The sequence below is a fragment of the Ambystoma mexicanum genome, chromosome 3p (assembly GCF_040938575.1).
Source record: "Ambystoma mexicanum isolate Mex_15411 chromosome 3p, UKY_AmexF1_1, whole genome shotgun sequence".
In the NCBI taxonomy this organism is placed as follows: domain Eukaryota; kingdom Metazoa; phylum Chordata; class Amphibia; order Caudata; family Ambystomatidae; genus Ambystoma; species Ambystoma mexicanum.
In genome coordinates this window covers 1,085,522,233-1,085,535,021 of record NC_090925.1, presented here as the reverse complement: position 1 = coordinate 1,085,535,021, position 12,789 = coordinate 1,085,522,233, and the positions used below count along the sequence as shown (strand labels likewise).

The following is a 12,789-nucleotide window of genomic DNA, read 5'->3' as shown; positions in this document are numbered from 1 at the left end:
CTTCACCTTTTATACACTTTTCCATTCTTAACAGGCTACAGGTGGAACTGGATACCTCCAGGCCCCTCTTCTTTGGACCAGTACTAGAGTGGTGTTTGCAATAGGAATTGTGCACTACTCTTAGCTCTCTTCCTCTTCTCAGTACTTGGTGGTAAACTACAGTGAAGGATGAGATAAGATTGACAATATCCCAAGAAGACTGATGGAGGGACAGGTAGGTCAGTGTTAATGAAAGAGGGATACCATGTCTCGCCTTTAGGTACACTCTCTCCAAGAACCCTCCCTCGCTTGTCCACCTCAGGGTCGGGATCCAAGCCACCTGAACACAAGATTCCTGGGGAGAAGATCTGAGAGTACCTTCAGGTTTCTCACAGTGGTAAGGCAGAAGAATTACCTCCAGCACTCTGCTGGAGGTGTGTCCTCTGCCTTACCTCCAAATCTGTAGTTCAGCAGTGTGTTAATGCAGTGGTAACTCCGTTACCAATGCATTAACACTGTTTTTTACCACACAACTGAACTCGTAATGAGGCCCAATATGTGTTCTTTATAATTGTCTATGTTCACGGCACAGTCACCTGCTCTGTGGGAATTGTTACTTTGAACTTTTTATTGAACGTGCGATATCATCAACAGGGTTTGGATTTTAATATTACCACATCATAGATGGAATTGATGTCAGTTAATGGTCACCTTGATGGACAGCCTGGGTGAGCAAGGGCATATGTTGAACTGGTCAAAGGCAAGGTTTGTTGCCCTCTGATTATGTGAACCATGCAGGGGGAGACAGAAAAATATAGGAACAACACTGCTCACTCCACTAAAGCATCTGATGGGTTGTGTGTTGCCCTGGTGCCCTAAATGGTGGTTAAGACCAACAAAAAATGGCACTATTTTGAGTTCAGTCCACAAACTATTGCTTTATAGTGAAACATTAAGTGCTGGATATGTGCTTATCAGCAAGCTTTTTTTATCAACAATTGTGTAGATTTCAGTTCAGTTCACTTTCCTAGTTCCAGCATTCCATTCCTGTGCTACCCAGTTTACCTTTATCATGGCAACGAAAGGCATTACTCGCTTCATGTACTTCTTCAGCTCCGGCAGGTTGTTCAACTCAGTGGCGATTACCTTGTTGTCTGGTAACTGCCCGCCATTGGCCTGAAGAAATGCAGAACAGGGAACAAAGGCAGTTCATTTTAGATAAAAAGGTTATCACCAACTGAATTATCAGACATAACCACCTAACAACTTAGATTTCTTCCTGGGTCTTCGCCATCTATATCTGGGTAGGTTAATGCCTTCCTAACCTCTACCTACTAAACACTCTTAATGAAAAAACAGTTGTTTAAAAATACATTTATGGTACCACCCCGTATTTAGGACATGTATCTGCTTTAAAACAAATAGAAGGGGAGAAATACATAAAGTTCCGGGCAACAGGTTAATCATATTGATGAAAAGTTAGATCATGCTAGGTCTCTTTTTTATATTGATAGCATTCTATGAGATAACAGATACATTCAAGAGTCTCGCAACATACCCCTAAGCCCTTTACAACAGTCTCATTCCTCGCTTGGAAATGTTGAACCGTGCAAACACAAATGTGCTTATATCCACTAGTGAAACAGATATCATCTTGCCAAAGTTCTCAAAAAGGAAATGGAGAAAAATAAGGAAACATTTCTATGTGAAGGTCTCCCCTCTGGCAAGAGCTTCAATACAGGTTATAGAAATTATGAAATCACTTTGGGATGCAATCTTCACAAGCCATTAACAGACAGTCAACCCCCCTGGCGAGGGCCTTGATTTCCCTTGACAAACACATGCACACTGCAATTTGCACAACCCACAATGCAGCAATGAATGAACAATAAAGAAGGGTACACATAGAAAATGCATCAAGATAACAATAAAACAATTAACAGTGGACAAAGGGGGAGTTACCCATTTGAGAAATCATGCCTTCTAGTCCTTTAGCCTCCCTCACACAACCACCTACTTATACCATAAAATATTTTTTGTCTTTAAATTGTAAACCGGCCCACGGGCACCCAAGGATGATTTCATGTAAACCTTACCGAACTGCCATTGGGGCAAATGAAGATACTACTAAAGAAACCGGTTTGCCAATAGAAGCCAAACGTATATTAGGCCACCAAAATGGTACTTCTCTGGCTCAGGTAATGAGAAAGATTTTTGAGGAGCATTCTTATATTTCCTAATGGAGGACGTATAACTTTGCAAAAGTCCACACACACAGCAGTTTTTCCCATACAAAACAATATGATAAACACATGGACTATACTAACACCTGTGTGAGTATGATAGAGAAGGAGCAAGAACAACATGATGAGAAGCAAGCTCTGAAATTGTACCTGTATTGATTTGTACTTGTCATTTGTATAGCACCAATTTTTTCATTTTTTGTAGTTTCAACGCGCTTTTAGTGGGAACGCCCTGAAAGGACAGAAGTCCAGAGTGTTGGAGGTCCTGGGGCATGATTATGATGCCTGTGTGCATTTATGCGAAAAAGGCTTAGCAGGGCTGGCCAGGCTCCGGTAGAAAAGCAACCCATGTAGTCAGGCAAGTGGATGGGTGCAGAATGGGTGTGGTGTCAATGCTAGTGACTCATAAATAAAGTTACATTGACCAAAAAACATTCAGGCTTCATGCCCGATGTGGATAGTAGCTAACAGTTCAGTGTGAGATGTAAGGCACTGCAAAAAAACGATCTCAATACCACTACGAGCTTCCATTTGCCGCATATGGGGTTGTTTTGAAATAGCAATGTCAACAATTTAAATTACTTTCCCTTATCTAACTTTTGGGTTTCCGGTGTTATGCTGTCATTCTAGCAAGTGTTTGCTCACTGTGTCAGGAAATATTTCTTGTAGGTATTTATCGTGTTGGACATTAAATGCCAGGCAATCACAAACTTGATAAGGGCATTACCTGGTAGTGTTTGCGCAAAACAGACAGAGAGGTATGCTGCCAAGGTGGGTAGTTCTTTGCCACATAGATGGTACAATGTGTTGGCCTTTGTGGGGGCTGCTTGTCCACTTTCTGTGGAAACAAAGGTAAAGGACAAATAGTTAGTAACACAGCAAAACTAACCAACAAACAAAATGGTTTACAATGAAGAAATGTAATCTCATTTGCTGTAACATTTTTGAGAGACTAATAGCCCACAATGTTATGTTATTTTGCATTTATATAGCGCCTTATATACCATTGGTATGGTCTGAAGGCGCTGGTAGGTTGAACACCCTTGGGAACCGAAGTTCGGATCAGTAGACAGAGTCAAAGGTGCGTGTGAGCACCGTATATGTGTGCAGCTCGTGCGATATTCGTGTGATAGCTGCTTCTTAGCGGTAGGTGTGGTGATTGAGAGATCAGGAGTATGTGTTTGTTCTGGCAGGATTTATCCAGGCCGAAAGTGGCTGCGTTAGGCCTGGGGGGGAACGCTTGGCTGGGGGGGTTGCGGGGGGGGGGTGTAACCAGCAGTGTTTACTTAGAATGATGGGGAATGTGCGGCAGATGTTGGTATGAGAACAGTTATACCGAATGGTGTCATAGTATCTCTGTGTTCTAGTTGAGTGGTGGTGTGAAGAAGATAGTAAGCGTGGTGGTGTGATATGATGGGTTATACGCTCTTTCAAGCTTTCCCTGCACTCCAAACCATACTATATACGTTGAGCAATTCTATGCGCTCCAGTCCGTTCCATGCGCTCCAGTCCGTTCCCTGCACTCCAGTCCACTCCACAATCCCTAACATTATGGTGCTTGTATACTGCATGTCCGGAGAGAGGATCGACATTTTTTGTTTTTCACTCACTGCATTACTAACCCTTTTTCTGCCATAATCAGTGTGAATCTGCTGCTTGGTCCAGAACGTGGGGAAGAGGGAAAAGGGGGAGAGAAAAGCAGGGTGTGGAGGGAGAAATGGGGGATAAAGTCGGTAGAAAGGAAAGAGGAAAAAAGGGCAAGATAGAGAAAGGGGAGAAGGAGAAAAAGAGTGGGAGGTGGAGAAATGGAGAGAAGAAGAAAAGGGGAGAGGGAGAAAAGGGGTGGGGGTAGAGAAACAACAACTTCTAATACCCAACACTCCCTTCCTATCCTGCGGACAGAGACCTTTGGCTGAGTTGGTTGAACATTTCTAACAATCCCTCCTCCCAAGGGTCTGATGGTCTCCCCTGTACTGATGTACAATCGCTGAAATCTTCAAGAGTCTCAGGAGAACCTTAGCTCTAGACAGCCTATAAAACCACACACTAGGTCTCCAATGTGACCTACTCCTGTATTCTGGGTTTCACCTTTCCTTCCTCTGGCGTTGCTGGAGGCCATCTTCCTCCTCTTGATCCTCGTTTATGGGCTCTTCTCTCCTGATTTGCTTTATACTGGAATATTGGGACTGCAAATGTTGCAGTTTATGCAAAGTTGAAACCCTTCTCCGCAATGAACTCAACATCTCTGCCACCCCTTAGCCCCCTTGACTTCCCTTCAACTGCCTTTATCCTTCCGTTATAACAAACATAGAACAACATTTACTTGCCGCTTAAAAGTCCTCTCCATCCTCTAAATAGGACTGCACAGAACATTTAGATACTTGCTGCTACTGTACACAGTGATCTTACAAAGTTTTACTTCCCTGTAAATGTACTTATTTTCCTTAGTCTTTTCTACACAAAGATGATTTTTTTCAGAAAATATATTGTGTGAACAATCGTTAGAGTAATTATTTTCTTTCTGTCGTAGCTACATAAAGATACCTTTTTTTGGAATATGTTGGGTGAACAATCTCTCATTGTGCATTTATTAAGGTTTTTACCTCTTGAGCATGCACTAACCTTCTTAGAGTTAGGCCTGGGCTGCTCTGCCAACTTATCACTTGCAGCATCTGGTATACCTGAACGAAATCATGTGAACCGATTGAGGTGGATGTACCAGAGTGCTGAAAACAGTGACTACGGAATAACCTACTAAAACCAATGAGTACATACTAAAGGCAAAAACAATACTCACTCTGATAACCCAAGATACTTTTTCAATGGAAATAAAGTGGTTTACATTTTCTTTTTTTCTTCTTGTATTGTCTATATGGTTTTTAATAATAAACCTTACACAAAAACAAATAAAATATCCAAAACATAAAACATTATACAATAACAAAGTTTAAAATAAACAAAAGAAATACAAAAAAGGCAGAAACTAAAAACCACTACACTTACGTTACAAACCCAGAATTTCTTGAATACAATGCAGGGCCACCAAAGTCAAGGAGATGCGTTTTCCCGGTCAAAATCTGATACCAAAACAATTAATAATCATACACTCTACATTGTGTTAGAAAAGGATGTCAATATTTACATCTAGATGGCATCGTTTAGGGACAACTCTAAAGCAAGTGTTCCAGCGTTTGCCTTTGTGTCCCCACAAAACCTACAAAATCAAGATGCTCTCTTTTCACCCTTCCTAGCACTTCAGTCTCCCACATAGGGAGTAAATTCAGCCTTAATCTGAGGAATTTCAGTTTCCACATTGGCGAGGGGAACCTCTGTAGGTACAATTCTGGTATCGAAAAAGCCTTTATGGAATTCAGGAAACTTCGAAAAAGGGTATATTTTCCCAGCATTTCCCTGGTTTTAATAAAATCTCTCTTCCACAGGTCTCTTTACTTTCAACAGATCCCAATCTTCCAACTCTAGAGATCTATCCAAATCCAGTAACACTGACTGGGTAGTACTAACCCACCTTGAACAGTGGGCAGAGGAGTTGTTCTTCAATAGCAAAGAGTTGGGAAAAAAAGTTTGCCTCTGGAAACCTAATCTTTCTAAGGAGAGGCAAATATTTCCATTCTACACCGGCCTTCGTAGACAACAGACCTAGCTCATGGTGTAGAAAAGAGGACAGGACGCACTGAGGCAGACTTAAGAATTTCCACCAAATTAAACCTGCCAGAAGATTCCAGCCCGGCTCGAATACATGAGAGCAGATGTCAATATCATACAATAATGCTTTTTACACCTTGTCCTGACATTTTACAGTGAAGTAAAGCCTTCAGCTTCACTCCACTTGTCTTTTGCTCATTTGTTATGGGGAGATTGACTGGTCCTTCAGACTGTCAGTACTGGGAAACCATGTTTACCTTTTTCTTTTTACTTATCTATTTCGGGTACTTTTTTTAAAATATTGCACAATGCATCTTCCAATGCAGTGCAATGGGGATACATTTGTATCGCCCTAGACCTGCATTCAAATGATTTTTGGTTACTTTTAAATGTGCCTAAAGACAAGCCGGTTGCAGCAGTTACAGTTTTACCATGTTTACAGTATTTTTTGTTCGCTCGCTCGCATTTGGCTACTAACAGTGGCTGGTGTCCTAACATGGCCATGCCTCAAGGTCTTTCGATTGTTCTTTGATCATTTGGTGCTTTGGCCTTCTTCCAGCCTTGCCAGGTCAGGAAATTCCTTTTATGGTCATGCACTAGCCCAGGAAAGCCTTGCTTTTCGTGGGCTAGTGCAGGACATGTGCGTTGGAAGCCAGGAAGTGGGCTGTGTAAGGGAGGCATGGTATCACAAGTGAAGACAGACACAGGAGATATAAGGTTCAAGGGTGTATATTGAGAACAAGGGTTGGATAAACTCCTGTCTGGCCCGGTCTCTAAAGATGGGAGCACGCTATGCCATCAAAATAATAACTAAAACAGTCCTAGTTGCGTCAGTCAAAACAAAATGACCTATACTAAATAAAGCTATTGCCTGCCCTTACACTATTACAATAGATGGGTGAATGGGGAAAGGTGTATGTAAAGGAAAAACAGGGTTCTAACATAGAATTCAAGGTGGATGAGCCAGCTCTCCTCCCCATGTTAGTCCACACAGAGGAAGGTGGTACCCATAGGCAGGATGACACACTCAGCTTGGGTTTCAAACACAAAAACAGTTCAAGACGTGGATCGAGGCCCACCTGGCCTTCCACATAAAAGTCTCTCTTCCCAGCCTTTCAAACAATGTTCAACAAAAAGGTTCACGCCGGGCCCCCTCTGTCGGTCTCAGACCTTTCACAAACACAGTTCATGTGGATCCCTCTCTGTCGGGCTCAGACCTTTCACAAACACTGTTCATGTGGATCCCCCTCTGTCGGGCTCAGACCTTTCACAAACACAGTTCACGTGGATCCCTCTCCGTTGGGCTCAGACCTCATGCCAGTGCCCCACAGCCGGTCTCAGACCTTACACAACAAAGTTCACATAGGTCCCCCTCTGTCGGTCTCAGATCACTTCAAAACCAAATTTCAACAATACTTGCAAGGGGCTCCCTTCCCCAAGCTGTTTACACTTCGTGTCTCCCTCAGTTGGGCTCAGAACGCTTTGGGATGTCGAAGACTTTCGAATGTGTCTGGTCCTCTTTACAGACTTCTGCAGGACCACCGACTCAAAATTCAAAGTTCACCCTTCTCTCGGGGTCAATTTTGTTTACTTCGCTTTTGCAGTTCATTCACTTTATCGTTACAGACAATAGACCTTTCACAGACTCTTGAGTGGACTACTGCCTTTCGTCTGACCACTCTGTTACTCAGTATCGCTTATTTCACAACTGTCCTTACTTCAAAGTTCATTCACAGGTCTGCCTTTCTTCGCGTATCATCCACACATGTGCAGCCTTCACTTGCGATATAATTTTTCCACTTCAAACTTTCTTTAACACACACTAGTCTCTCGGGTCCCTTGACAACTCACCGCCTATGTGCGCCTCTTTCTTGTTTCTGCAGTTTTCCATGAGTCAAGGTTAACACTACAGGCTTGGCCGCCCTTCCCAACTCTGCCGTTCACGTGGGAGTGTTGCTGCGTCCTTGAAGCATAACTCAGTGCTGCTGTTTTCTTCATGGGTCTCCCTCGATTGAGCTCAGATCCCCTCCTTTAAGGCCACACACAGGTCTCCCTCAGCCGGGCTCAGAACCCTCTTAATTTGCACTTTCTCTTACTTCACTGCCACTTCGTTAGCTCCCCTTTTGGTACTCTGGCGATTTTGGGAGAAGCAATGTTCTGTTGAGGTCATGGTCCTATCACCTGCCCCTCAAAGGCCTCGGCTCTCCTGCTTTGACCAGAGGAGCAGCTCTGGTATGGGCACTGCCAGGAAACCCCCAGCTGCCCCTGGTTTTTTACTCACATGCCCAGCAATCAGACAGTCTTTGGTCCTCCAGGCCTTTCAAAGTCTCTTAAGCGCAAATTCTCCTCCTGGCCTCTCTGCTCCATCCAGCATCCCCAGCTCGCTCAGAGTGTGCCTATGTGCTCTGCCTTTTATACTGTATAGGATAGTCAATTTGAATCAGGTGTGAATGGTTGTAATGGGAGGCCTGACCTTTCCGGGCCTTTTATTGGGACAAAATGACGACTGCCCATAGGAATCCCATGTGCATTGAGTAATCTTCACAGCTCTTGTTCTCTGCTTACTCGTCCCAGTGGTTTCTGGCAAATGCACCGGGGAGGAAAGATGGGAGTTGTAGTCTTTTCTATGGATGATGTAAAAGATGGGTAACTTGCTGCCAGAAAAAGGGGGGGGTCAATCACCTTGTTATAATTCCCTTTTCCGTATTCCTGTATAGCTCCCTCTTGTCTTGGTACAGATTGGAATTAGGGGGGTAACGAGATAGGACTCACAACACCCTATGTAGGTGGAGGAAATGTCAGGAAGGGGTGTGTCGGAAACGGGGGAATACCACGTCTCACTGTCAGATGTCTCACCTCCATACCCGAGGACCCCTCACCCAGGTAATCCTACCAAACTTCTACACCCCCAAGGTCTGGATCCAAGGGTAATGGCCGTGCCCTAGCCACCCGAGCAAGAGATCGCCGGTGTTCAGACAGTGAGACACCTTAGGTTTCTCACAGCTGGGACTGTTTGGTCCCAATCCACAAACTGGTTTCAGTGTGACTAGAGTGTATGCAGGGGTTTGCCCACAGTGGTCCCTGATTGGACCACTGCTGGTGTATGTGTGTATGCGGGGCAGATCTACTGGTTGGTGGAGTTTTTGTGCTCACCTGGACTTTAGAATAAGAAGGAGTCCTGCAGCCATGCCCAGGAAATCTGAAGAGGAGCCCAATTTCCTGTGTAGCTGTGCAAACAAAGGAAGACACTGGGACCCATTCTGAAGAGGCCTGGTAACCAACTCTTGTTGCTGTCCCGGTGGAGCCCCATCTGGTTACGGATCTCAGAAGACACTTGCTGGAGCCTCAACCCTTTGGACTTGTGAGAACAACAAGCCTCAACCTCTTCTTGTGGCCCTGTAGTTAGGAGTCTTCGGAAGTGTCCCTGGGCCATCAAGTGGGCTGATCAACTCCAGTTTCGGCTACTGTGATAGAAGCATTGTTGTTGCGTGTTTTGACTCAGAACTGCGGGGGTCTTCAGCCTTGTTTATGTTTATGTTTATTCTTTGTAGTGCGCGCCTAACCCAAGGGTAGCAGGGCGCAGAAGAAACAAGAGGATTGTAGCTTGGTTACAGGATCGCAATAGATGGAATCCAGCTGAGGTTACATTGCTGGACAACATCAAGAACAGTGAAAGTCAAAGCAGCAAGTTATAATTACAGGAAATATACAATATATACAGGTTAAATGAGGTGTCATGTTCCTTCAGCTAGAGGATAGTATTGGATCTGAATTGAGGGTATAGAAGGTCTTCCATGATGGATGGTGGTAGGGAGTTCCAGAATTGTGCTGCTTTAACAGGAAAACTGTTCCTTCAAATCATAGTGCGTTTGAATCTTGGCACCAGAAGGAGGTTAGAGTTGACCTTTCTGGAAGGACGGCAGGATGCTGGTCTGGTGAATCTCGTTATCAAGTATTGAGTGGCAGCTTGGTGGAGGCATTTATGAGTCAGAGAGACAGATTTAAGGAAAATGTTATCTTTCGTTGAAAGCCAATTGACAGATCTTCTAATCTCTGAAATGTGGGCTTTCTTCGGGAGGCTTAGGGCAGCTCTTAAAGCATCATTTTGTAAAATTTGAATTTTGTTTGTGATATATTTGTTGCTACCTACATAAATCACATTACAATAGCCCAACTTGGACAAGATCAGAGCTCTGGCTAGGGTGATGCAGTTAGTAGGTGAGAGCAATGGTTTGGCTGCTCTAATAAGTTTGCATGTATAGTATGTGGCGGATGCCATAGCTTTAACTTGTTTTTTGAAGGTAAGTGTGGAGTCTAAATAGAAGCCGAGGGTTTTGACCTCCTTGGCTACGGTGATGATGTTGTTGTCAATTACAAACGAGGAGTAATTTTGGCCTAGTTTATTAAGGTGGGATGTGATGCCTAAAATGAGGAGTTCTGTTTTGTCATCATTCAGGCATAGACCGTGTGAGGACATCCATGCCTGGATGATGAGGTACACACTATTTACAAAGGCCAAATGCTTGTCATAATCCCCTGTCAGCGGGATGAGGATCTGGGTATCATCAGCATAATTTATATAAGTGATACCCAGACCATCTAGATCATCGAAAAGGGGCTTTGTAAAAATGTTGTACAAGGTAGGAGAGACACAAGAGCCCTGAGGCACGCCACGGATGATGGGCATTGGGTCAGCAGCTGCTAATGGGGAAAAGACTTGCATAGTACGGTTGTTAAGAAAGGATTGGATCCAGTCGGTTGCCTCTTGGGAAAAGTGAGCTGCCGATTGTAAGTGGTTGCAAAGGATCTCATGGTCGACTAGGTCGAATGCAGCTGAGAGATCAAGAAGTAACAGAAATGCTGTCTTACCCTCGTCTCTCAGCTCATCTATCTGCGCCTTAAGATCTATGAGTGCAGTCTCAGTTCCGTGCTGGGGTCTGAAGCCTGACTGTCGGACTCCTAGAAGGTGGTGATATTCAAGGTAGTGTTGGATTTGTTGGTACGCTATTTTATCAAGGATTTTGAGAAGGAATGGCACTGTGGTAATGGGACGGTAGTTGGTGGGGGTGGAGGGATCTAGATTAGGTTTTTTAAGGAGTGGGAGGACCCAAGATTGTTTCAAGTTGTTGGTATGGTGCCTTATGTGAAGGATGCATTTATTAGTTTTATGATAAATGGTGAGGTTCACGAGCTGCATCTTTTATCAATTGTGCAGGGTGTAAGTCCCCATGGCAATTCGAGGGTTTGAGCGCAAGAATAACATTTTCAACCTCTTTGGTGGATACTTTACGGAAGCTGAAGTGGGGAATCGGCACCGGACGGGGCGTCAGGTTGGATAGTGTCACCGAGGAGCTGGTGAGGCTAGGTTTGGAGGTGGAAAGGAGTGAGTCTTTTTTTATACTAATCTTGGTTTGCAAGGAGGTAATTTTATTTGCTAGGGCATTTTGTATATCTGTGCACCAGTTTTTATCCTTGATACAAGAGTCGGGCGTCTGTACAGGGGATTCTGCCTCTTTCAGAATTACAAAACGCTCTTTTGTGTTAGATTTGGCTTGAGATATTCAAAGGTTATAGGAGGTTTATTTAGCCAGAATCATTTCTTTTTTCTACTGAGAGGCTAGTTTACTCAGATTTTTCTTATTGTTTTCTGAAGGGTCTGACCTCCAAATTTTTTCACAGCGTCGTTTCTCCTATCTGAAAGCTTTAAGATGCCGAGAAAACCAGGTATTCATGCGTTTGTGAGGTTTACTGTTTCTCATCTTCATGGGTGCTATGTCGTCAAGGGAGGAAGGCATTACTTTATTATACAAGTCTACCATAGTGGAAGGATCAGTGTGGTCCGGAATGGCATTGAGGGTAGGTAGGATCACGGGTATAAGGTTTTCAGGAGTAATGTTTCTTTTGTTTCTGGTCGGGACAGCTGGAGCTATACTGTCGGGTTACGGTGGTGCTGCCTCTAGTGAGAATGAGATCAAGTAGGGGTCAGACCAGGGCTGTGGCATTATAGATGAGACCAGAATTGGGCAATTATGCACACCTAACCAATCAAAAGTTCTGCCTTTGGTGTGGGTTGGAACTGTAATCTTCTGGGTGAAGACCAATTCCTCTAAAGTGTTGTTAATTAGAGTGGCATTAGCATCCGAGGGGTCACTGAGGCCGAGGTTAGAGTCTCCTAATAGGATGCTTTGGGAAGAGTTCTTGAGGTTGTTTGATAGGATGTTTGTGAGGTCCTCTTGGCTTTCCTCTAAGTTCAAAGAAGGGAGGGAGCCAAGGGAGAGTCAATAATTAGTCTGGACGACTCCATGGGGGCCCCAAAACTATCGGAGGTGGTATACTCTTACAACCCAGTTGGCCCAACAAACAAGACCAGCGCCAAAATGCCTGGGCTGGGAAGCACTAGTGAAAAGGCAGAGAGCACTGACCTTAGCAGTGTTTCGACTGTCGAGGGGCCCCAGACCCGAGTTGGACCAGTCCCCCCACCCCCACTTTAAGACCACTTAGTCATGCAAGGCGACTGCACCGGCGGACAGATAGCTCATCCAGCACTAATCCCATGGTGACAAGCCAGACAGTAGGGCTGGCTATGTGGCACCATATCCGGTCTCTATGGTGCTTGCCCCAGGGTTTGTGGAACACAGATTGAACAGGGCATGAAAAACAGCATGGCGAGAGAGGGTTGTGGGGGAGGAGATAGTATCTCTGCTTTAGGTCCCCAAACTGGCACCCAACCAGCTAGAATTCAGGGAAGCGCTCACAAACAAATGTATTTACTGGTTTCGTGCTGTACGTGGTTGCCTTTCTGTAATCCGGGAGGATATCCTAAATTGTACTAGATGGCACTATCAGGGGTGAGTGCTTTCGATTTCTTACGGTTTGAATTTAGGGAGCAATCGATATGAGATGC

The 12,789-nt window shown here is 44.3% G+C and overlaps 1 protein-coding gene across 1 annotated transcript in view; it reads right to left on the bottom strand.

Annotated features, from left to right (window-relative positions):
* Window positions 1-12,789, bottom strand: part of LARS1 (leucyl-tRNA synthetase 1) — an 860,995-nt gene that overhangs the window by 80,041 nt on the left and 768,165 nt on the right. Inside the window, exons 27-28 of the mRNA XM_069652446.1 lie at window positions 2,950-3,060; window positions 1,045-1,155 (exon numbers count right to left, since the gene is read on the bottom strand). Coding sequence (XP_069508547.1) covers window positions 1,045-1,155; window positions 2,950-3,060 — 222 coding nt within the window. The remainder of the gene's footprint in view (window positions 1-1,044; window positions 1,156-2,949; window positions 3,061-12,789) is intronic.